The 21,986-nt window shown below is 39.9% G+C and overlaps 1 protein-coding gene across 3 annotated transcripts in view; it reads right to left on the reverse strand.

Moving 5' to 3' along the window:
* DDX52 (DExD-box helicase 52) overlaps positions 1–14,928 on the reverse strand; it is a 32,698-nt gene extending 17,770 nt beyond the window's left edge. For 2 of the 3 annotated variants that reach the window (XM_064271387.1, XM_064271386.1), the window contains exons 1-8: positions 14,797–14,928; positions 13,306–13,504; positions 12,060–12,190; positions 8,598–8,783; positions 5,084–5,227; positions 4,281–4,392; positions 1,722–1,794; positions 885–1,088 (exon numbers count right to left, since the gene is read on the reverse strand). In XM_064271387.1, the coding sequence (XP_064127457.1) occupies positions 885–1,088; positions 1,722–1,794; positions 4,281–4,392; positions 5,084–5,227; positions 8,598–8,783; positions 12,060–12,190; positions 13,306–13,504; positions 14,797–14,883 (1,136 nt within the window). In that variant the 5' untranslated portion in view covers positions 14,884–14,928. The remainder of the gene's footprint in view (positions 1–884; positions 1,089–1,721; positions 1,795–4,280; positions 4,393–5,083; positions 5,228–8,597; positions 8,784–12,059; positions 12,191–13,305; positions 13,505–14,796) is intronic. The other variant, XM_064271388.1, reaches the window with a different exon arrangement.
* Positions 14,929–21,986: the final 7,058 nt, after the last annotated feature.

The following is a 21,986-nucleotide window of genomic DNA, read 5'->3' on the forward strand; positions in this document are numbered from 1 at the left end:
GCATCTAGGGATGAGGTACACTAAGACTTCATTAATGCTCTGTAGGATCCTGTAATATATTATACTGTTGCAAATATTTTTCACATTCTATTGTCTGCTTTTATATAACACTTATGGTGACTTTGTTCTGCTTTCTTTTTAAACACAAGAATTTTAAAGCAGACAAGGGCATCCTTTACCATCCCACTTGGCTTCTTTTTAACTTAACACGGTATTACAAGCACTTTTTCATAGCTAAAACCAAAACCAAACCCATTGCCATCAAGTCGGTTCCGAGTCATAGTGACCCTATAGGATAGGGTAGAACTGCCCCACATGGTTTCCAAGGAGTGCCTGGTAGATTTGAACTGACGACCTTTCGGTTAGCAGCCATAGCTCTTAACAGCTATGTCACCAGGGTTTCCATTTTTCATAGCTACAACCTTCATATTTATCATTTCATGGGTTGCATAATATTCTATATCATAATTTCCTTAACAATTTCTCTACCACTGAGTATTCATTTAGCATAAAAGTCTCCCCAAAATAATTTGTCAAAAGAATCATAAACCAACGAATTACTAATATCAGCTCCCTTCTCTATGGTCCTAGTTAAGCTATCAAGAAGCTAACTCCTCTGGATGGCCACAGGCTCATGTCCTACTTTGTGGGCGGGAGAGATCATCTAAAACTGTAATGATAGTAATACTAATACGATACTTTGAGAACTCCCTTAGGATTATTTTAAAACAGAAAATCCATAATCAGTCTTCACTTAAAAGAATACAACTCTATCAGTAAAATCCTGTCCTTTAATCTCAGGCCAAATACCTATCACCTTGACTCTAAGAAACTGACTTGTATTTAAAGAAAAAAGCAGTGGGATAATGCGGAAGAAGAATTACCTTGCTCCAATGGATACAGTAATGACATTGTCCAAGTTGAGTTTGCACCACTGTTCAACATCGTATGCAAAAGTGGCACTGAACATAGCTCGTCTGACCTTGTGGGATGTGCAGGCCAGGAAAATGGAAGCCAGCTGGTCTCTAAATCCAGTTTTACCATCTTCAAACAGTTTGTCTGATTCATCTACCACGAGCCACTCAACACTAAGAAATAACAAAACAACTTGTGGATACTAAACTGGAAGATTCAAGAAATGACATTATACTGTGGGAACACATGAGGAAGTCAGACCATGATGTTGCTCTCAGATCTATTTTATCATAACAGAAAGAAGTATAAAAAAAATAAGCAGGAGAAAGGTAAACCTCAAAGATATAAGATTCCAGTTAGCAATAAAAGAGATTCACATAAACCTCATGAACTATACTCCCATTACTAAGATGTGAAAAGGTCTAGAAAATTCTGCAGTAACTGCTTATAAAAATATGTAACCTTTAGGTCAAAACCAAACCTGTTGCCGTTGAGTTGATTCTCCAACTCCTAGTGACACTATAGGACAGAGCAGAACTGTCCCACAGGGTTTCCAAGGAGCAGTTCGTGGACTCAAACTGCCGACCTTTCGGTCAGGAGCCAAAGGCTTAACCACTCATCAACAGAGCTCCTTCTTCAGATCAGACAGTTATTTTTCTATGGATTTAGTGAAAATTATTATTCTGAGCACCAACACTGACTAAAAGCTGGCAGACAGCAAGCTCCAAAGGGTAACACAAGCAATTGAGGATAAAATACAACCAAATGAAAAACACACCTAAAGGACATGAAAATATTATTTGTACCTTGTTAGGTCTATTCCTGGAGGATCTTGCTTTAATAAATAAATCAGTCGATTTGGAGTAGTCACAAGAATATCTACAGGAAAGATAAAGGGTACAAATTATAAAAACAAGCATCGTGCCTCTTGCCCTTGAGAATTCATCCTCCTTGAATTTCAGTTAATAACCTGAGGTGGAAAGTGGAGGGAGTAGTTGTACTCATTAGCCAACAACAAAATTCATCCTCATTAGTAAGCTAATGTACCAAACCCAAAAAACCAAAACCATCGCCATTGAGTCGATTCTGACTCACAGTGATCCTATAAGATAGAGAAGAACTGCCCCATAAGGTTTCCAAGGAGCGGCTGGTGGATTCAAACTGCCGACCTTTTGGTTAGCAGGCAAACCCTTAACCACTACGCCACCAGGACTCCAAGCTAATGTATATATCTTTTTAATCCATGATAGCAAAAACTGCTATATCCTTTCTCTCCTTTTATTATATTCAAGCTGCCCCCTTAACTTCCAAGTAACAAGAACATTATAATCCAATAGTTTGTTTTTAAAAAAAAAAAAAAAAAATTTTTTTTTTTTTTTTGGGCAGGAAAACCCTGTCTTTCAATGAAGTTTTACTCAGAAGTTGAGATAAAAGACAATAAAAGCACATTCTCTGGATGATATAAAGGCAGGGATATAAGCCATTCTTTGCCAGGGTGTCTTGTAGGGTTCCAAAGGGCTACTTTAAAATCACTGGTATAAAGTAGGGTTTTTCAGCTTCAGCACTATTGGCATTTTGGGCAAAATAACTTTTTCTTGTGGGTGGCTATCTTTTGCACTGTAGGATGTTTAATAGCATCTCTAGCCTCTACCCAGTGATGATTAAAAATGTTTCTAGATATTGCCAAATGTCTCCAGGGCAGCAAGGAAGCCAGGGATGTCTCTGGAACACAGGATTAAAGTAACTACTGTAGCACAGACAATCTGCAACAATAGTATTAACAAACAACAATCTACAAATGGATACATACATAGATACATATGCCAACAGATGAGGGAGTGGGTAAGGGAGCACACTCACCAGCATATATGGGTTTGGAGGTAGAAATTTCTAAACACATGACTGTAGGTACTCCTCATATATTACTATAGACAACAGAGCACGCAAGGTGCACAGTCAGGGAAACCTCTCAGACATAACTGAACACCTCACGGGATGAAGTTGTCAGGCTTGAAGGCAAAGGACCATAGACTCAACGGACATCTACATCAACTGGCACAACACAGTTCTTAAAGACAATGTTCTACATCTTACTTTGGTGAGTAGAGTCAGGGGGCTTAAAAGCTTGTGAGCAGTCATCTAAGATACAACTATTGGTCTCTTCTGGTTTGGAGCAAAGCAGAGTGCAAAAAAAACTAAAGACACAAGGGAACAATTAGTTCAAAAGATTAACGGCCATGAACCAGAGCCTACACGATTCCAAGGCCAGAAGTACTAGATGGTGCCCGGCTACCCCTACCAACCACTCTGACTGGGATTACAACAGAAGGTCCAAGAAAGAATGGGAGAAAAATGCAGAAGACCAAATTCACAAAAAGGACCAGACTTAGTGCTCTGACAGAGACTGGAGGAACCCCTGAGACTACGGTCCCTGGACACCCTTTTAACTAAGAACTGAAGCTACTCCCAAAGTTCACCTTTCAAATCAGGCAGGCCTACCCTGGAGGTCATGGTCCCTGGACCTTTTGTTAGCCCAAGACTGGAACCATTCCTGAAGTCAACTCTTCAGACAGGGATTGGACTGGACTATAAGATAGATAATGATACTGGTGAGGAGTGAGCTTCTTGGCTCAAGTAGACACATGAGACTATGTGGGCAACTCTTGTCCGGAGGCAAGGCGAGAAGAAGGGGACAGGAGCTGGTTGAATGGACACAGGGAATACAGGGTGGAGAGGGGGAATATGCTGTCTCATTAGGGGGAGAGCGACTAGGAGTACAAAGCAAGGTACGTATAACTTTTTATATGAGAGACTGACTTGATTTGTAAACTTTCACTTAAAGCACAACAAATTAATTAAAAAAAAAATTAGGCAGGCCTATAAAGCAAATAACAACACACATGAGGAACGTGTTTCTTAGATCAATCAAGTATATGGCAACAAATGTGGAACACCTCCCCAAAAGATAAAACCAAAACGGTAGGAAGGGACAAGAAAACTGGATGAATGAGACCAGGAAACCCAGGGTGGAAAGAGAAAAGTGAAGAGCGTTGACACAATGTGGGGATTGCAACCAATGTCACAAAACAATTTGTGTATAAAATTTCGAATGAGAAACTAATTTGCCGTAAACTTTCACCTAAAGCACAGGGAAAAAAAAAACAAAGATGCCTCTGGTAAAGAACCACTGGTCTATATTTATGTAGTTGCTGGGCAGGAGCAGAAGGTGGAGCGGGGGGAAGGTGTCTATTTCAGCTTCTCTAAAAATCAAACCAATTATAAGACTACACTTAACAACTCTTAGGTGGATGTTAGAATACTTGTAATTTCCAAATCCCTTACATATCCAAGAACGAATCCCTTACCAAACTTCTTAGATGATTTAGGTCCAAATTTTTTGGCTGCCACTGCTGCTTTGTGAATCATGTGTATCCTGAACCCTGTTCCCTCAGAGATTTTTAATAGTTCTCGGTGAATCTAAAACAGAAAATAAAAAGCAATAGCTGCTAAGATACTTGTATAAGATCTACAGTTTTTTTGTATTATTAACAAAATTATTACTGACCCATGAATATCTGAAATTAAGTCTGCAATATTCTGTAGATTAACCTGCAATCTCAGCTTTTCAAAACTTCAACACCCAATAACATTCAATAGTTTCTTCAGGCCTAGTAAACTAGTTCTAAGAGAGAAAACCACCCTTTTTCTAATCTGTTACATATTCATTTTAGAATACAGCAAAACTACAAGACTATATATACTTCTTGGCATGTATTTATATTGTTACTTAAGCAGATTGGGATGATGGAGCAAATCACTATTAGTTTTACATTCGCAAAAACTGAGATGAGGTTTTGTTTTTCAAGGTTTATTTTCTCACGAAAAATAAATTTTAGATAGGGACTGTATATCACAATAGCCTCTCAACTTTAAGGATCTTAAAGTACTTACCAAGAGGTCTAAATGTTAAAACCATCATCTTTTAAGAAATTACGAAAAGGCTTAAGAGACTTGCCCATACGTGGGAAGACAGAGAGCAGTAGTATGCTCTGTACATTAATACCTGACCATGACAGAGATGTGGACCTTGCTCTTTGGAGACCTTTTTATTTGAAAGAGCACAGTAGCAAACACCAAACACATTCTCTTCAAAAGCTACAAGTCATACCTGGCTGGCAAGTTCTCGTGTTGGTGATATTATCAGAGCCCTGAAGCCTTTATTTGTGGGTTGTTTCAGCTGCATTAAAATGGGAATGCTAAAAGCCAGAGTCTTTCCAGATCCAGTAGGAGCAGAAGCCAGAAGTTCACGACCCTAAAAACATAGAGTACACTAAGTACAAGGAAAAGTGCATAAATTTGCAGAGTCTAGTTAAATAATGCTACCAGCCACAGAAATAACAAAATTATAACAAATCCAATCATTCAAGTCCCCATCTACTTTTTAAACTTAACCCATAACAGCTTTTCTAACATCTCCCAGCACTGTCACCACCACCCCAAGGAGTCTCTGGGTATTGACACTTAAGACCACTTGTACTACCTGAACCCTATAAAGAATGTAGATAACTGAAACCCAAAGATTATTCACAAGCTCTACTATACACATTCATTTCAATTCTTCTCTCCTACTAAACTCTTTTACAAAGCAAAATTAAAAATCAACTTTTTGTTCTAATATTTGTGTTGCTCAATCCCTAGGAAAGGTTTCAGTAAAATACAGAATGGCTGAAAGAAAAAGTGGCTTTGTCCTGATGTATGCTACAACATGTATGAACCTTGAAAACATAATGCTGAGTGAAAGTCACAAAAGAACAAGTATTATATAATCTTATTTACATGCAATGTCTACAACAGCAAGTGGTTGTCCTCCATTTTGTGATTGTATTTTATGTTAAATAGGATTAGAGTGGGATTGTAATACCTTTACCAGGTCACATCCCTGATCCATTGTAAAGGGAGTTTCCCTGGGGTGTGGCCTGTACCACCTTTTATCTCTCAAGAGATGAAATAAAAGCTAGCAAAGAGGGTGGACCTCATACCACCAAGAAAGCAGTACCAGGAGCAGAGCGCATCCTCTGGACCTGGGGTCCCTGAGCCTGAGAAGGTCCTTGGCCAAGGGAAGATTGAGGACAAGGACCTTCATCCAGGCTGACAGAGAGAGAAAGCTTTCCCCTGAAGCTGACACCCTGAATTTGGACTTTTAGCCTACTTTACTGTGAGCAGAGAGGGGGGACCTCATACTACCAAGAAAGCAGCACTGGGAGCAGAGCACGTCCTTTGGACCTGAGGTTCCTGTGCTGAGATGCTCCCAGACCAGGGGAAGACTGGTGACAAGGACCTTCCTCAAGAGCTGACAGAGAGAGAAAGCCTTCCCCTAGAGCTGACACCCTGAATTTGGACTTTAGCCTACTAGACAGTGAAAGAATAAATTTCTTTTTGTTAAAACCATCCACCTGAATTTCTGTTATAGCAGCACTAGATGACTAAGGCATCATATGTCTATCAATAGGTTAATGGATAAACAAATTGTGATATATTTATGAAATGGACAAGTTTCAGCAACTAAAAAGCAGCAAACTACAAATATATGCAACATGGATGAACCTCAAAAAATTATGTAGAAATACTCAATACATGGAAGGTCAGCTCAACTGGACTGGACCAAAAGCAAAGAAGTTTCCGGGATAAAATGAATGCTTCAAAGGTCAGCGGAGCAAGGGCTGGGGTTTGGGGACTATGGCTTAAGGGGACTCCTAAGTCAACTGGCAAAATAATTCTATTACGAGTTTTCATTCTGCATCCCACTTTGAAATGTGGCATCTGGGGTCTTAAATGCTAACAAACGGCCATCTAAGATGCATCAATTGGTCTCAACCCACCTGGATCAAAGGAAAATGAAGAACACTAAGGTCACACGATAACTGTGAGCCCAAGAGACAGAAAGGGCCACATGAACCAGAGACTTACATCATCCTGAGACCAGAAGAACTAGTTGGTGCCCGGCCACAACCGATGACTGCCCTGACACGACAACAGAGAACCCCTGAGGGAGCAGGAAATCAGTGGGATGCAGACCCCAAATTCTCATATAAAGACCAGACTTAATGGTCTGACTGAGACTAGAGGAATCCCGGCAGTCATGGTCCCCAAACCTTCTGTTGGCCCAGGACAGGAACCATTCCCGAAGACAACTCATCAGACATGGAAGGGACTGGACAATGGGTAGGAGAGAGAAGCTGATGAAAAGTGAGCTACTTGTATCAGGTGGACACTTGAGACTGTGTTGGCATCTCCTGTCTGGAGGGGAGATAGGAGGGTAGAGAGGGTTAGAAACTGGCAAAATTGTCACGAAAGGAGAGACTGGAAGGGCTGACTCATTAGGGGGAGAGTAAGTGGGAGTATGGAGTAAGGTGTATATAAGCTTATATGTGACAGACTGACTTGATTTGTAAACGTTCACTTAAAGCTCAATAAAAATTATTAAAAAAAAAATTATGTAGAGCAAAAGAAGACAGAAATAAAACAGTGAATAATGTATGATTCCATTTAAAGTTCCATGAAATTCTAGAAGAAGCAAAATTAATATCTGGTGATAGAAACCGCAACAGCAGTTACCTCTGGGCACCCCTTTGGGTGGGGTGAGAACTAAATGAAAAGGGTCCCAGGAGAATTTTTTGGGATTATAGGAATGTTACATATCTTAATTGGCGCAGTGATTACATTGTTGAAACTCACTAACTATGCACTTAAAACCTACGCATTTTATTGTATGTAAATTGTATTTCAATAATACAAATACTGGGAAAAACCTAAATCAGGTATGTACAAAAATTTTAGGAAGTATCTTATTTCTGAAATAGTTCCTGGGCATCATAAGCTAAATCCAAAGTGAATAAACATAGGCCCCATTCTCAGACAGTTTGCACTCTAGAAAAATGGAAAAGACAAATATAATTGGCGCAAATACATGGTAAAATGTAAAATATAAGATAAAAATCATGGAAAAAAAAAAAAAACACTAAATACCAAGGAGAATAATGTGTTCAGGGGAAAGGTGTTAGTAAAGGGAAAAGATCACATCTAGTTGCGGGGATCAAGACAAGTTTTATGGAGTGTTATGGACTGAATTGTGTCCCCCCAAAATGCGTGTTGTAAATCCTAACCTCTATGCTTATAGTTATAATCCCATTTGGGAGTAGGCTACCATCATTATGTTAATGAGGCAGGATTAGTGTACAGTGTGTTTTGAGTCAATTTCTTTTGAGACATAAAAAAGATTAAACGTAAACTGTAAACTAGTGGTGGGGGGGGGGCTGCCAAGTCCATGAAAATTGCACAGCAGCAGCAGCTCAGAAGAGACAAGGACATTCTTCCAGAGCCAACAGACAGAAAGCCTTCACCTAAAGCTGGCACCCTGAATTCGGACTTCCAGCCTCCTACACTGTGAGAAAACAAATTTCTGTTTGTTAAAGCTACCCACTTGTGGTATTTCTGTTATAGCAGCGCTAGATAGTTAAGACATGGAGGCATGGACATTTGAGACGGGCCTTAAAAGCAAGAGAAAGATTTCAACAGAGGAGATTAGGTAGGAGATTGAAACGGAATTTCAAGGAAAGAGGGAAGAGAGTGAGCAAACACACAAAGAAAGGAATGTTAGAGGCATTCTAGACCTGCATACTCACGTGCAGCATAACGGGAATGGCCTGCATTTGGATTGCTGTAGGCACCTGGAAGCCTGCATCGAGAATATTCTGAAGTAGTCGAGAGTTGATTTTATATTCCTGGTCAAGTTGCTGAAATGTAGCAATTGGGTCAGGAAGATCTGTTCCTTGGACATGAATTTTGTGTTTATTCCGGAAGAAGTTTATCTGAAAAGTGAAGCAAAGGGGCCACCATGGATATCGGCCAAATACATTGCCAGATGTTATCAAGTAACAATAATAGTTTCTGGGATAAACCTAGTAGCATATGGAACTTTTTGGTTACATTGCAAACCCTAAAAGATCACAGATATTAATCTTTTCCTTTTTTAAGAAAGATTCCTTTCATCTTTAAAAAAAATTACAGATATCAATCATGCTCTTTCATAGAAAGAAGACCTTCATAACAATGAACTCTACCCACGCTTTCTTCATATTAAAGTGTCACACTGCCATGAGTAAAAAAGGAGTGCTGATGGTGCAGTGGTTAAGCATCTGGCTGCTAAGTGAAGGGCCAGTGGTTCAAACCTACTAGCTGCTCCACAGAAGAAAAGATGTAGTACTCTGCTTCCATGAAGATTTACAGCCTTGGAAACTGTATGGGGCAGTTCAACTCTCTCCTACAGGGTTGCTGTATGTTGGGGGATGCCTTTCAATTATGGTGTTGGTGAAGAATATTGACTATATGGACTGCCAGAAGTACAAATCTCTCTTGGAAGAAATACAGCCAAAGTGTTCCTTGGAAGTAAGGATAGCGAGACTTGGTCTCATGTACTTTGGACATGTCATCAGGAGGGACCAGTCCCTGGAGAAGGACATCATGCTTGGTAAAGTAGGAGGGTCGGCGAAAAAGAGGATGACCCTCAGTGAGATGGACTGAGACAGTGGCTGCAGCAATGGACACAGGCATAACAAATGACTGTGAGAATGGCGCAGGACTGGGCACTGTTTCATTCTGTTGTACATAGGGTCACTATGAGTGCAAACCAACTCAATGGCTCCTAATATGAGTCAGAGTCAGAATTGACTTGATAGCAATGAGTCAGAATTGACTTGATAGCAACGGTTTTGGCTATGTTGTTGTTGTAGTTAGGTGCTATTTAGTCGGTCCCAACTCATAGTGACCCTATGTACAACAGAATGAAACACTGCCTGGTCCTGGGCCACCCTCATAATCGTTGTTACGCTTGAGTCCAATGTTGCAGCCACTGTGTCAATTCATCTCGTTGAGGGTCTTCCTTTTTTTATTTGACCATCTACTCTACCAAGCATGATGTCCTCCTCCAGGGACTAGTCGCTGCTGATAACATGTCCAAAGTATGTGAGACAAAGTCGCGACATTCTTGCTTCTAAGAAGCATTCTGGCTGTACTTCTTCCAAGACAGATTTGTTCATTCTTCTGACAGTCCATGGTATATGGAATATTCTTCACCAGCACCATAACTCAAAGGCATCAATTCTTCTTCAGTCTTCCTTATTCATTGTCCCACTTTCACATGTATATGGAAAAAAAAAAAAAAAAAAACCCAAACCCATTGCTGTCAAGCTGATTCCGACTCAGCGATACTAAAGGACAGAGTAGAACTGCGCCATACAGTATCCAAGGAGAGCCTGGTGGATTCGAACTGCCGACCTTTTGGTTAGCAACTATAGTTCTTAACCACTATGCCACCAGGATTTCTGCATGTATATGAGGCGAATGAAAATACCATGGCTTGGGTCAGAAACACCTTACTCCTCAAGGTGACATCTTTGCTTTTCAACACTTTAAAGAGGTCTTTTAGCAGCAGATTTGCCCAATGTAATACTTCATTCGAATTCTTCACGGTGCTTCCATGGGCGTTAATTGTGGATTCAATTAAAATGAAACCCCTGACAACTTCAATCTTTTCTCCATTTATCATGATGTTGTTTATTGGTCTAGTGGTAAGGATTTTTATTTTATGTTGAGGTACAATCCATACTGAAGTAAGTGTTTCAACTCCTCTTCACTTTCAGCAAGCAAGGCTCTGTCATCTGAATATCAAAGGTTGTCAATGAGTCCTCCTCCAATCCTGATGCTGTATTCCTCTTCATATACTCCAGGTTCTTGGATTATTTGCTCAGCATACAGATTGAATAAGTATGCTGAAAGGATACAACCCTGACACAACGTTCCTGACTTTAAACCACGCAATATCCCCTTTTTCTGTTCAAACAACTGCCTCCTGGTCTATGTACAGGTTCTGCAGGAGCACAAATAAAGTGTTCTGGAATTCCCGTTCTTCACGTTATCTATAATTTGTTATGATCCACACAGTCGAGTGTCTTTGCGTAGTCAATAAAACACAGGTAAATATCTTTCTGGCATTCTCTGCTTTCAGCCAGGAGCCATGTGACATCAGCAATGATATCCCTTGTTCCACATTCTCTTCTGAAACTGGCTTGAACTTCTGGACATTCCCTATCAATGTACTGCTGCAACAGCCTTTCAGTTTTCAGCAAAATTTTACTTGTGTGTGATATTAATGTGATCCAACAGGATGTGAAAATTATCGAACGATATCATTAATATCACACACAAGTAAAATTTTGCTGAAGATGAATATTTGGCTATGAGTGATGTTATCCATATTAAGGTGTCATACTCATTTTTTTTTTTTTTTTTACTCATAGTTTTATACATAAATTGTCAGAAGGCAGACAATGAATCCATTTATTTTCTTCATATGGGACTAAGCATGCAAGTCTAGATGCTTTTTCATGATTGACCCTAGAACTTTACTATGCAACTATATATTACAAGTGAGTGCCAGAAGTGGAGTCCAGTGGTGTTGATTTGGTTTGTTTCCCCATTCTCTAATCTAGAGACAACCACATTCTGGATTCTGGGTTACTGAAGCACTGCCACTGCAATCTCTGAAGTGAGGTGAACACAATTCTCCACCAGCAACACATAGGTAAACAGCACATATGATAACAGTATACTTGTTTCTTCTGTATACTACTTACCCTTTTCTCAAGTTATAAAAAAGGTTCTTAAGAATTCTAACTCTCTAATTCCTATTAAAGGAAGTATCTCTTAACCAGTGAACTCAACACAGAGAAAGGGGACTAAATTTTATGTTTATCCAAGTGGATTGACAAGTACGGCCCCAGGCCAAAATCTGGCAGCTCCACAAGGGTATGGAATTAAAAAGGGGGAATTCTAAACACACTGAAACTTGAACAGGTCAAGAAATATATAGCTATAGCTAAGAATTTCAAACTTTAAAATGTCCAGCCAAAGCGCAAATGCCTAATTTGTTTTAAGTTTTCACTAAAATAAAATCCAATATAATGTAATTAATCTTCTACCTTTGCAAACTACAGTCATTTTTACCAAGAGAATAACCCACGTACAGTGGAAAAAATCACTAGGTCAGAAAAACATACACTTTCTGGGCTTAAGACATTTTTTCTAACCTTTTCCTTTCTGAGATGCTCCAACTTGCCTGAAGTTAGTTTATTTTCTCCTTTAACTTTTTTATCTTCAATCTTGGCTTCCACAGATGATATCCACTGTATAGTAGCTCCTTCTTCTGGAGACGTAATTTCTAAATAAATTTTTAAAAATTAGAAGATTTTAAGTGTGACATTCTTGGGTATAGCAAAGAGGTTACTATCTTCACACTAAAAAAAAAAGTACTAGCTGATGATAAGAGGAAGTATAAAAATTAGAAAAGGAGAGATTAGTTCTATGTTGCTATATTCAGAGCTCTGAAGTTCATCTTCCTTTTTGGTTGTTTCAGCTACCTTAGAAGGTAAATGGTATGGTTGTACACTTGGAAATCACAAGCAAATTAACTGAAAGACTATTTAAATAGAGAATTAAGGTAGCCAGCTTTTCTATACCCAAACAACAACCAGCTAGAAAATAAATATGAAAGAAAAGATTTTACTTACAACAGCAATAAATGCAATGCAATACTTAGGAAACGTCAGTACTATAAATACAGCAATTCTCCTATAAATAGGACTAGTTCAATTAAAAGTAATGACAGGATTTTGGTAAGTGGGTTTCTAACTTTAAAGTTTATAAGAAAAACAAACGTATGAGAATAACCTAATAAAATCTAAGAAGAGTAACAAGCAAAGACTAGCCGGTATTTAAAATTTTTTTTCAACTTCAGTGAGGTGTAACTGATGTACAATAAACTGCATATATTTAAAGTATATAATGAGTAGTGACCCATTAAACCATCAGCACACATGACCCATCAATCCATCCCTAGGCAACCACTGATCTGCCTTCTGTCACAGTAGACTAGTTCGGTTTTTCTGAAATTTGATATAAACGGAATCTTATAATACATATTAGTCTTGGTCTGGCTTCTTTCACTCGGCACAGTTATTTTGAGATTCACCCACGTTGTTCCACGCACTGACAGCTCTTAACGTGTTATGTTTTGCTAGGTAGTATTCCACTCCACGGATATATAACAATTTGTTTATCCATTCACCTGTTGAAGAACATTTAGCTACGACAAACAAAGTTGCTATGAAAATTTGTGTACAAGTTTATTGCAGCAATATTTTTAGTGGCAAATACCTGGAAACAACCTGAATGCCATCAACTGACATACTGTCTGACTTGTACCCATAAGCTTGTATTACTTTTGTAACTGAAAAAAATTAAAGAGAAAAAGGGTAACAGAAACCAAGCACTAACCTGGAGTCATCATCTTTCTCTTTTTCTTGTTCTGTTTCCTCTTCCCTTCGATTAAGCTTTCTTCTTCTTTCTCTTCACCTTGGAGTTCTTGATGCATTCTGGATGTGCCATACTCACCTGGGACAGACTTCTTGTTTCCAAAAAAGTCCAGTCCCTGCAGCACCTCTGAAGAATTAAAGTCATGTTTCCTTTTTCCTAACTAAAAACCAAAAAATTTACAATAAAATCTACTAAGAGATAGCATTGCTTTCATCCAAGCAGGACTGGCAGTAAGAAAGACATAAGCCCACTGACTTCACCCTTTTTCTTTTTTTTAAAACCTAATCACCAAATATTTGTTGAGTTGGTAAGTGTGTTTGGGCAAATGGAACCCAAGATATATTTTCTGACCTCATAAAATAATCATATGAGCACTAACACCCATGTTACTTATGTACCTAAGACCCATTGCCACTGGCATATTTCTAGGCATGTTTACACATGAATTTACTTCATCCTTTCAACAACCCAACGAAGCAAATAGCATTATTACATATAAGAAAACTGAAGCACAGAGAGGTTAAGTAACCTGATCAAGGGTCTACAAACTAGTAACTGGCAGGCCTAGAATTTGGACCCAGATAATCTGGCTCCAGAATTCGAATTTTTAACTCTATTATACTGCCAGTCGGTGCCCTCGTGGCACAGTGGTTAAGAACTCGGCTGCTAACCAAAAAGTCAACAGTTCGAATCCACCAGCAGCTCCTTGGAAACCCTATGGGGCAGCTGTCTCCTATAGGGTCGCTATGAATCGGAATCGACTCAACGGCGACAGGTTTGGTTTGGGTTTTTATCTTGCCAAAGAAAGAAAAAACACACGTGTCACTTGAAAACCTTTTCGTGACTGTCCACTGTTGACAGCATCCAGTCCCAACAGCAAATGCTGACATTCAAAGTTTTTCAAAATCGGGCTCCAATTGGCTTCTCCTGATTTATCACTCATCACTTCCCTATGCAAGGCCCTTTACTTCGGAGCCACTCTTCTCATTGGTTACTTAACACGCGTGGGGTTGGGACAATAAGAACCATGTCCAGTAAAACGATATGTATACCAAGTCAAATCTGGACAGTGTACAGTGAAAGGATCTGTACTCTTCATTTTTATTTGTTTCTGCTTTCAAATTTCCACCAATTTCGGCGAAAATGTTCCCTTTGAAAGGATCCCAACTTTGCCTTGAATAAATTAAGATGCAAAAAAAGAGCATTTCCGTGCCAGACCGAATTAAATCTACAGAATAATCGGAAAGAGTACATTCAAAACTCGGGACCTGAACCGGTTAGGTCTGCCGTAAGATGAATAAAAGAGGACAGAAAAGTTCCCAATTATCGTCAGGGCCAGGCTACCGGGTCACCGGGTGCGCTGGCTCCCCAAGCAGCCGGTTCATTCTCGGGCTCCTGCTCCTTCCCGGCTACTCAGCCCCCTACACCATCTCGTCCCCCTGCGCACATTACCTGAAATCGGGCTGCATCTGTCGAGAAGCGATTCACGTCGAATTTGGCCCCCGCGCCAAGCCGGCGAAAAAGATCGTGGACATCCATCTTTACCCAGAAAGCCCCGCGGCCCAACGGCGCCTGCGCAGAGGACTTCCTCTTCCCAAGACAGTCTCCCGCGGGACCGTGGGCGGAAGTGTCTCAGGGAGGCGGAGCCTGGCTGTGGTGAGAGGCTCGCGAGTTCTATTGCTGTATAAACACCCGCTGCGGTAGAGTCGTTTCCGACTCTTAGCGACCCTATAGGACAGAGCAGAGCTGCACCATAGAGTTTCCAAGGAGCGCGTGGCGGATTAGAACTGTTGACCTGTTGGTTAGCAGACGTAGCACTTCACCAGTAGGCCACCAGGGTTTCCATTATTGTATCAAGAATAGTCCATCGTTAATTCACCAACTGTCTTTGACAAAGTATTTATGGAGACCCTCTTATACCAGACACTTCTAGCGTTTTAGGGACACTTGTTGAACAACACCTAAAATCCTTCTCCTCAGGAAGCTTATATTCTAGTGGGGACAGAAGATGTAGTTATCAAATGAAGAAGCAAGATAATCTCTGAAATTGAAAAGTGCTATTGAACAAGTGAAAGTTTAATTAATAGAGAAGGGGCTACTTATACGTAGATTAGTCAAATTCACGCTGATGAAATGATATTTGAGCTAATTGAATTTTCAGAAGGCGGCAGCTTTTCAGAGATCTGGAGAAGATCTTTCTAGATAGAGGAAGCATGTGCCCGAAGGAGGGAAAAGGATTGGCACGTTGAGAGAATAGAAAGAAGGCCAAGGTAACTGGAGCCAAGTTCCAGTGAGGAAGAGTGGTACAGATAAATTAGAGGGACAAACGGAAACCAGATCTCGTAGAACCTTGCAACAAGGGCATGGTAAAGAATTTGGATTTTAATCTAAGCACTCTGGGAAGCTATTCAAATATTTTTTTTAGGGAGAGAGCAAGATAATTTAGTTTATCACGTTTTATTTTTATTTTCTTCATACCTTAAATCCTTCAGCCTCTCTACTTGGGCACGTTAACCTCTTGGGCTCGTTTCCTCATTTATAAAATGAGAATGAAGATACCCACTTCGAGATTGTTCTGAGGATTAACCTAGGCTCATAGGCAGTGGTGTGTGTAGTGGAAAGAGCCTGGGCTTGGGCATCAGAAAGACTTAGGTTGAATCCATTTGTGTCACTTAATAATTTGATAATCTTGGGTGAGTTATTTCACTGGTCTGTGCCTCAGTTTACTCCTCAGTAAATTAACCCCCACCGACTGCTGTCGAGTTGATTCTGACTCATAGCAACCCTATAGGACAGAGTAGAACTGCCCCATAGAGTTTCCAAGGAGTGCCTGGTGGATTTGAACTGCTGACCTCTTGGTTAGCAGCTGTAGCACGTAACCACTATGCCACCAGGGTTTCCCCTTGGTAAATTAGGGATTGTAATATCTACCTTGAAGGCTAGGAGTAACAATGGTTAACCATACAGGGGTTGAAATGGTTGACGTGGGTCAGGATACTAGATATCTGTATCTATTCATGCAATCCTAATACATTGTAGTTATTGTTTAGAGCATTTGGAACAAAATCTCAAACACAGTAGATGGTTAATAAATACTAGTTATTCAACTCCCATCAATTATCAGCTGTGTGACCTTGAACAAGTTACTTATCCTCTAAGCTTCAGTTCATCCTCCTGGAGTAGTAGTTCTTGACTTTAACCACACAGTAGAATCCCCTGAGGAGCTTAAAAACAAAACAAAACTGGGTCTGCCCCAAGAAATTCTGGTTTAATGGCTTGGGATGACTTCCTGGCCTGTAATTTTTTAAAGCTCCCTAGGCAATTCTAATTATAGTCAGGGCTAAGAATCCCTGCTGGGATTACTTTCTTAAAGTCCAAATGGAACCATGTTGCTTGGCACTGGGTTTTTTGCTGGGGGGGGGGGGGGGCGTTGCTTCTCTGCTTAACAATCTAGTGATTTTCCATTGTCTACTGAATGGAGTCTAAACTGCTGTAACTTGCATGTTATTGTTGTTAGTTGCCATCGAGTCAATTTTGACTCATTGGTCACCCCATGTGTGTAAAGTAGAACTGCTCCATAGGGTTTTCAAGGCTGTGACCTTTCAGAAGCAAGTTCCCAGGCCTGTTTTTCTGAGGCACCTCTGTGTGGTTCGAACCACCAACCTTTTGGCTACTAGTGCAGTGCTTAACCGTTTTGCTACGCAGGGATTCCGCAACTTGTATACCAGGCCCTGTAAGCAGTGGTTCTCGATCCTTTTTCTACTTCAGCATCTCAAGAAATATGACATACTCCTGTAAATAATTTCAACCTGGGTTCAACTCCCAGCCCTATCAGTTATCAGCTGTGTGACCTTGAACAAGTTACTTACCCTCTAAGTTTCAGTTTTCGCATCTCGTTTTAGCCATACTTCTTCATAACTCTGAACTTTCGTACATATTTTTCTTTCTTCCCATAATGTCCTGTCTCCCTTTCCTCCCTGTTAAACACCTTATGTCCTTCAAAACTCAGTTTACATGTTTCCTCCTCTGTGAAGTCTACCCTGAATGTTCCCTCCTTGACATAATCCATCTCTTTCTTTGAGTTTTCCTAACACTTTTTAAGTACCTCTATTTTAGTTACTTTCCTGTTAACATCGTAATTGTTTCCACAACCATCCCACATCAGACTTTGAGCTTTTGGAAGTGTGGGCCTGTATCTCATTTGTCTTCATATTACATTTGCTTATATGGGGCCTGAGTCATAGTAAATGGTCAATAAATCTTGTTGAATTAATGAAGTGATATAAAATAGACAAAGATCCCTCCCTAAACCCGCAACCTTGTGAACTTAGGAATGGACCTGTGTCTTTTGCTTGGTGCTTTGTAATAAATTTTGGCTGATGAATGAATGAAACCAAATGGAAAATGTCAGAGGTATACTATTTCCTACTTTGGCCGTTCTCAGCTGACTCATTAAGGGGCCATTTCCTCTTGGGAAAAAACAAAGCAGTGCTCTGGCCACAGAATTTTGTTTGCTTCACTATTTTAAAAGCATCATCAATAAAAGTTGTGAGGAAATTTAATCGTGCTTTTGTATAACTGGAATTTCTCCAAAAACCAGTATGGTTTAACTGGTAAACACACATGGTCTCTCAGCTGTAGCAAGTGAGAACATGAACTGTGTATAAAACTGCCGTGGGGACTAGTTAGGATATCTCGTGGTTATGAACAGAGTTTTAATTCTCTGCCTTAAAAGTGTGTTTTTGAAAATCTTCTCCTCACCTACGTGCTTAACATTCAGATAAAAAAAAAAATTTTTTTTTTTTATTATTGTGTGCCAGGCATGGACGAGGGCCTAGGGATGCAGAGATGAATTAGGCACAGTCCCTGCTTAAAGTCAAGTAGGGATAGAGAGCTCTTTTCAAACAGAGCAAGGTAGTTCACTAGGTACTGTAGTCTAAGTTATAGGAAGTGAGAGAGTGGTTGCTCTGGTGGCAGAGGTGGGTGGGCTTTGTAGAGAATTAGGAAAGGCTTTGTAAAGGAGTTGAACCTTAAAAATAGACTTAAAATATAAAATGTTGACCAATTAGACAAGACAGGTAAGGGCATTCTGAGTAGGGGGAAGAACAGGAACAAATATAAGGAAGAGTGAAAACAGACTCTTGTGTTTGGGGATCAACAAACAGAAAACAAAGCTGGAAGGGAATGATGTATTAAGAAGCAAAAGTTGCGGGAGTGGGGTTGGGACAAGTTCCTGAAAGCACTTATGTGTACACTGAGGAGTTTGGACTTGATCTTGTAGGCACTGAGACCCATTGAAGGATGTTAAATCAGTGATATGAACAGTTTTTACCTTTAAAAGATCACCAGCAACAATGTGGAAGGGAGGCAAGTCTGGAGTCAGGGAGACCTGAGACCTAGAGAATATTATAATAGTAGTCTAGTGAGGAGAAACCAGTAGCAGTAGGGAAGAAGAGAATGGAGTGGATCTAAAGGACGTTAAGGAGTAAAGTTGATAGTATTTCCTTAGTGACAGGGAGAGGGAGAAACCTAGGATAACTACCAGGTCTCAAACTTAGGGGCTGAGCGAGGGAGATGGGAAATATTGGAGGGTTAGGTTTAGGTGAAGGAGCCCTGGTGGCGCAATGGTTAAGTGCTCACCTGCTAACTGAAAGGTCCGTGGTCTGAACCCACCAGCCACTCCATAGGAGAAAAGACCTGGTGGTCTGCTTTCTTAAAGATTACAGCCAAGGAAACCCTGTGGGGCAGTTCTACTCTGTCATGTAGGGTCGCTATGAGTAGGAGTTGACCTGATGGCACAAAACAACACAACAGGTTTGGTTGAGAACAGTATAATAAGTTTGATTCTGAATAGACTGAGATTTCTGTGGGACTCCTGAGTGGAGATTCTAAAGGTCATTTGGAAATAGGAAGTATTTCTTCACAGAGAGCTAGAAACTATTAGACCACAGCTTCAGGGTCTTAATTAAAATGCAAGTTGAGGAGAGGGTACTTAATGTAGATAAATCTATCAGCCATTCACACATAGACAAAAATATTACTTTCCCTGGGGCTAAGTTTTCAATTTTATATTCTCCAGATTCACCAATACTCTAGTCGCCATGAGTTGACTCCGACTCATGGTGATCCTGTGTGTGTCAGAATAGAACTGTGCTCTATAGGGTTTTCAGTGGCGGAGTTTTGGGAAGTAGGTCACCAGGCCTTTCTTCCAAGGCACCTCTGTGTGGAATTCTTGAACCTCCAGCCTTATGGTTAGCAGCTAGTTGAAGGTGTTAACTCTTTGTACCACCCTTGGATAAACACCAATACTCTAATACTTTAGAAATCCAAATCGACTACTTAAGAAATCCAAATTTTTATACTTTTTAAATTTTTATGCCATCGATAAAAAGTCAATAGAGTGTAGTTTTCAGGCTTTAGTGTAAATGTAATGCAGTGTAAATGTAACTACTCAAATATTCTTGCAATCAGGACAGAATTCTCTAGGGTCAAAGCTGACCTCAGGGTGGCACTCCAGTCTTGTCAGAATCAAGTACTCTGAAATCTTTTTTTTTTTTTTTTTAAGGAAACAGTCCTCTATGCTGAAGTAAAGAGTTGATGTGAACTCTGGGGTCCATAGACCCCACTGATTATATTCCTGGGGAGTATTTCTAGGGTGGGGGATATGCTTTTCTGCGTTTAAATCAGTTGCGAGCTAAGTCTGGATCAGCAGTATAGGTTTATAGTACTGTAGAATGTCTCTACCCAAAAAATAAATTTCATCAGAGTTCAGAACTAACGAAAATAATATTCTCATTCTTACTTTATTATTAAGCTACTATTTATCAAGTGCCTACTGTGTGCTGCCCACTGCCCTGGGTATGTTATATATTAACCTGCACAACAACCCTCTGAGGTTGATATTATCCTTGTTTTTCAGAGGAAGAAACTGAGGCTTAGAGACATTAAGTAGCTTGCCTCAGATCATATAGGTAGTAAGTAGCCATGCTGGATTCTGAACCCAATCTATATGATTCTTTAGCAAGGTTGCATAGCCTCATGTTACTGATGCCAAGAGCCAAGCAGTAACTAATGAAACTTGGTTTTTTCCAGGTATAGACTGTTTAGCATGAAGTGGTTTAAGTAATAATATATTTAAGGAGATCTAGTGAGAACCTCATTGGAGTCCTGACAGCGTAGTTGTTAAGAGCTCAGCTGCTAACCAAAAGGTTGGCAGTTCAAATCCACCAGCTGCTCCTTGAAAACCCTATGGGGCAGTTCTGTTCTGTCTCATAGGGTTACTGTGAGTTGGAACTGACTCGATGGCACATAACAACAGCAATAACAAGTGAGAACCTCAGTTGTAAATTTGAGGCCTCTCCCTGAAACCCTTCACCACATCTTTGTGCCATAGAGAAAAATTCTTTTGCTTTTATAGTGGAAAAGATAAAGGGACAGGGAGGACTTGTTGACATTAATTGGTCAGCAGTGGAGCAGAGAGCTAATTCCTATTTTTGATCTCCATCTGTGAAAGCCCAAATCCCACAAAGGTTTCCAAATGAAATATTTAGCTTTCTAAGGGATATGGAATATATTGGTGAATCTTAAACCCTATGTAAGGGAAGCCACCCAAAAGAAAGATGCAAATAGCAAAAATTCCAGAATAATGTTATTGTACTGCGTGTAGACTGTGGGGGTGGAAGTTAGTTACCCTTACTCCAAGAATGCTTAATCAAGAGTGCCTAATCATATTTTTTAAACATTTTTTAAATGCCTTACGGATTTGAAAGCCATAAAACTTCTCTGCATCTCTAGAGATTAATGTCAGCCCTTGGTATATTCTCAACCTGAGCTAACTACCAATCTGCCTGTTTTGTAAAGAACTGTTCTTTTAGTGAGAGGGAAAAATGACTGGAGAAGCTTTTTGTTCAATATGTTGGTGTTTGCATGATTTACAGTACAATTAACCAGTCCTGTAGCCCTGGCAGATGAGCTCCCTTCTTTATTCGTCATGTTTCCAGCAACTTTAGATCATCAGCTCTGCTGGGAGGAAATACCTCCTTCTTAGAGATTTAAAAATATTACGTTCCTGATTGTTCCCAGGGGCAGAATGTGATCCATCCTTACATACCTATTGTTTCTCAGTTTTGGGTTTTTTTTTTTTTTTTGATCACTCCCAGGGGCAGAATGTGATCCATCCTTACATACCTATTGTTTCTCAGATCTAAGGGATCCTCTCATTATTTTTGTACGGCATTACTTATGGAGTGAAAATCTATTTAATAAATCATAAAAATCCAATATTAGAAAGAATTTTGTTGTCTAATTGCTTATAGTCACTAGAGCACTTTTGTTAAGATGTAATTGTGCTGATTAAAAGATATAAATACAAAATCTAGTGACTCAAAATCTAAAACAGAAACACCTACGTGGACAAATATATAACAAACATTATCACAAAAAAGGTCTAACAGAAGCCCTGGTGGCGCAGCGGTTAAAAGCACTTGGCTGCTAACCGAAAGGTCAGCTGTTCAAACCTACTAGCTACTCCCAGGAGAAAGATGTAAAGATTACAGCCTTGGAAACCCTATGGGGCAGCCTTGGAAACCCTATGGGGCAGTTCTCTTCTGTCCTATAAGGTTGCTATGAGTTGGAATAGACTC

The sequence above is a fragment of the Loxodonta africana genome, chromosome 18 (genome assembly GCF_030014295.1).
Source record: "Loxodonta africana isolate mLoxAfr1 chromosome 18, mLoxAfr1.hap2, whole genome shotgun sequence".
Classification (NCBI taxonomy): domain Eukaryota; kingdom Metazoa; phylum Chordata; class Mammalia; order Proboscidea; family Elephantidae; genus Loxodonta; species Loxodonta africana.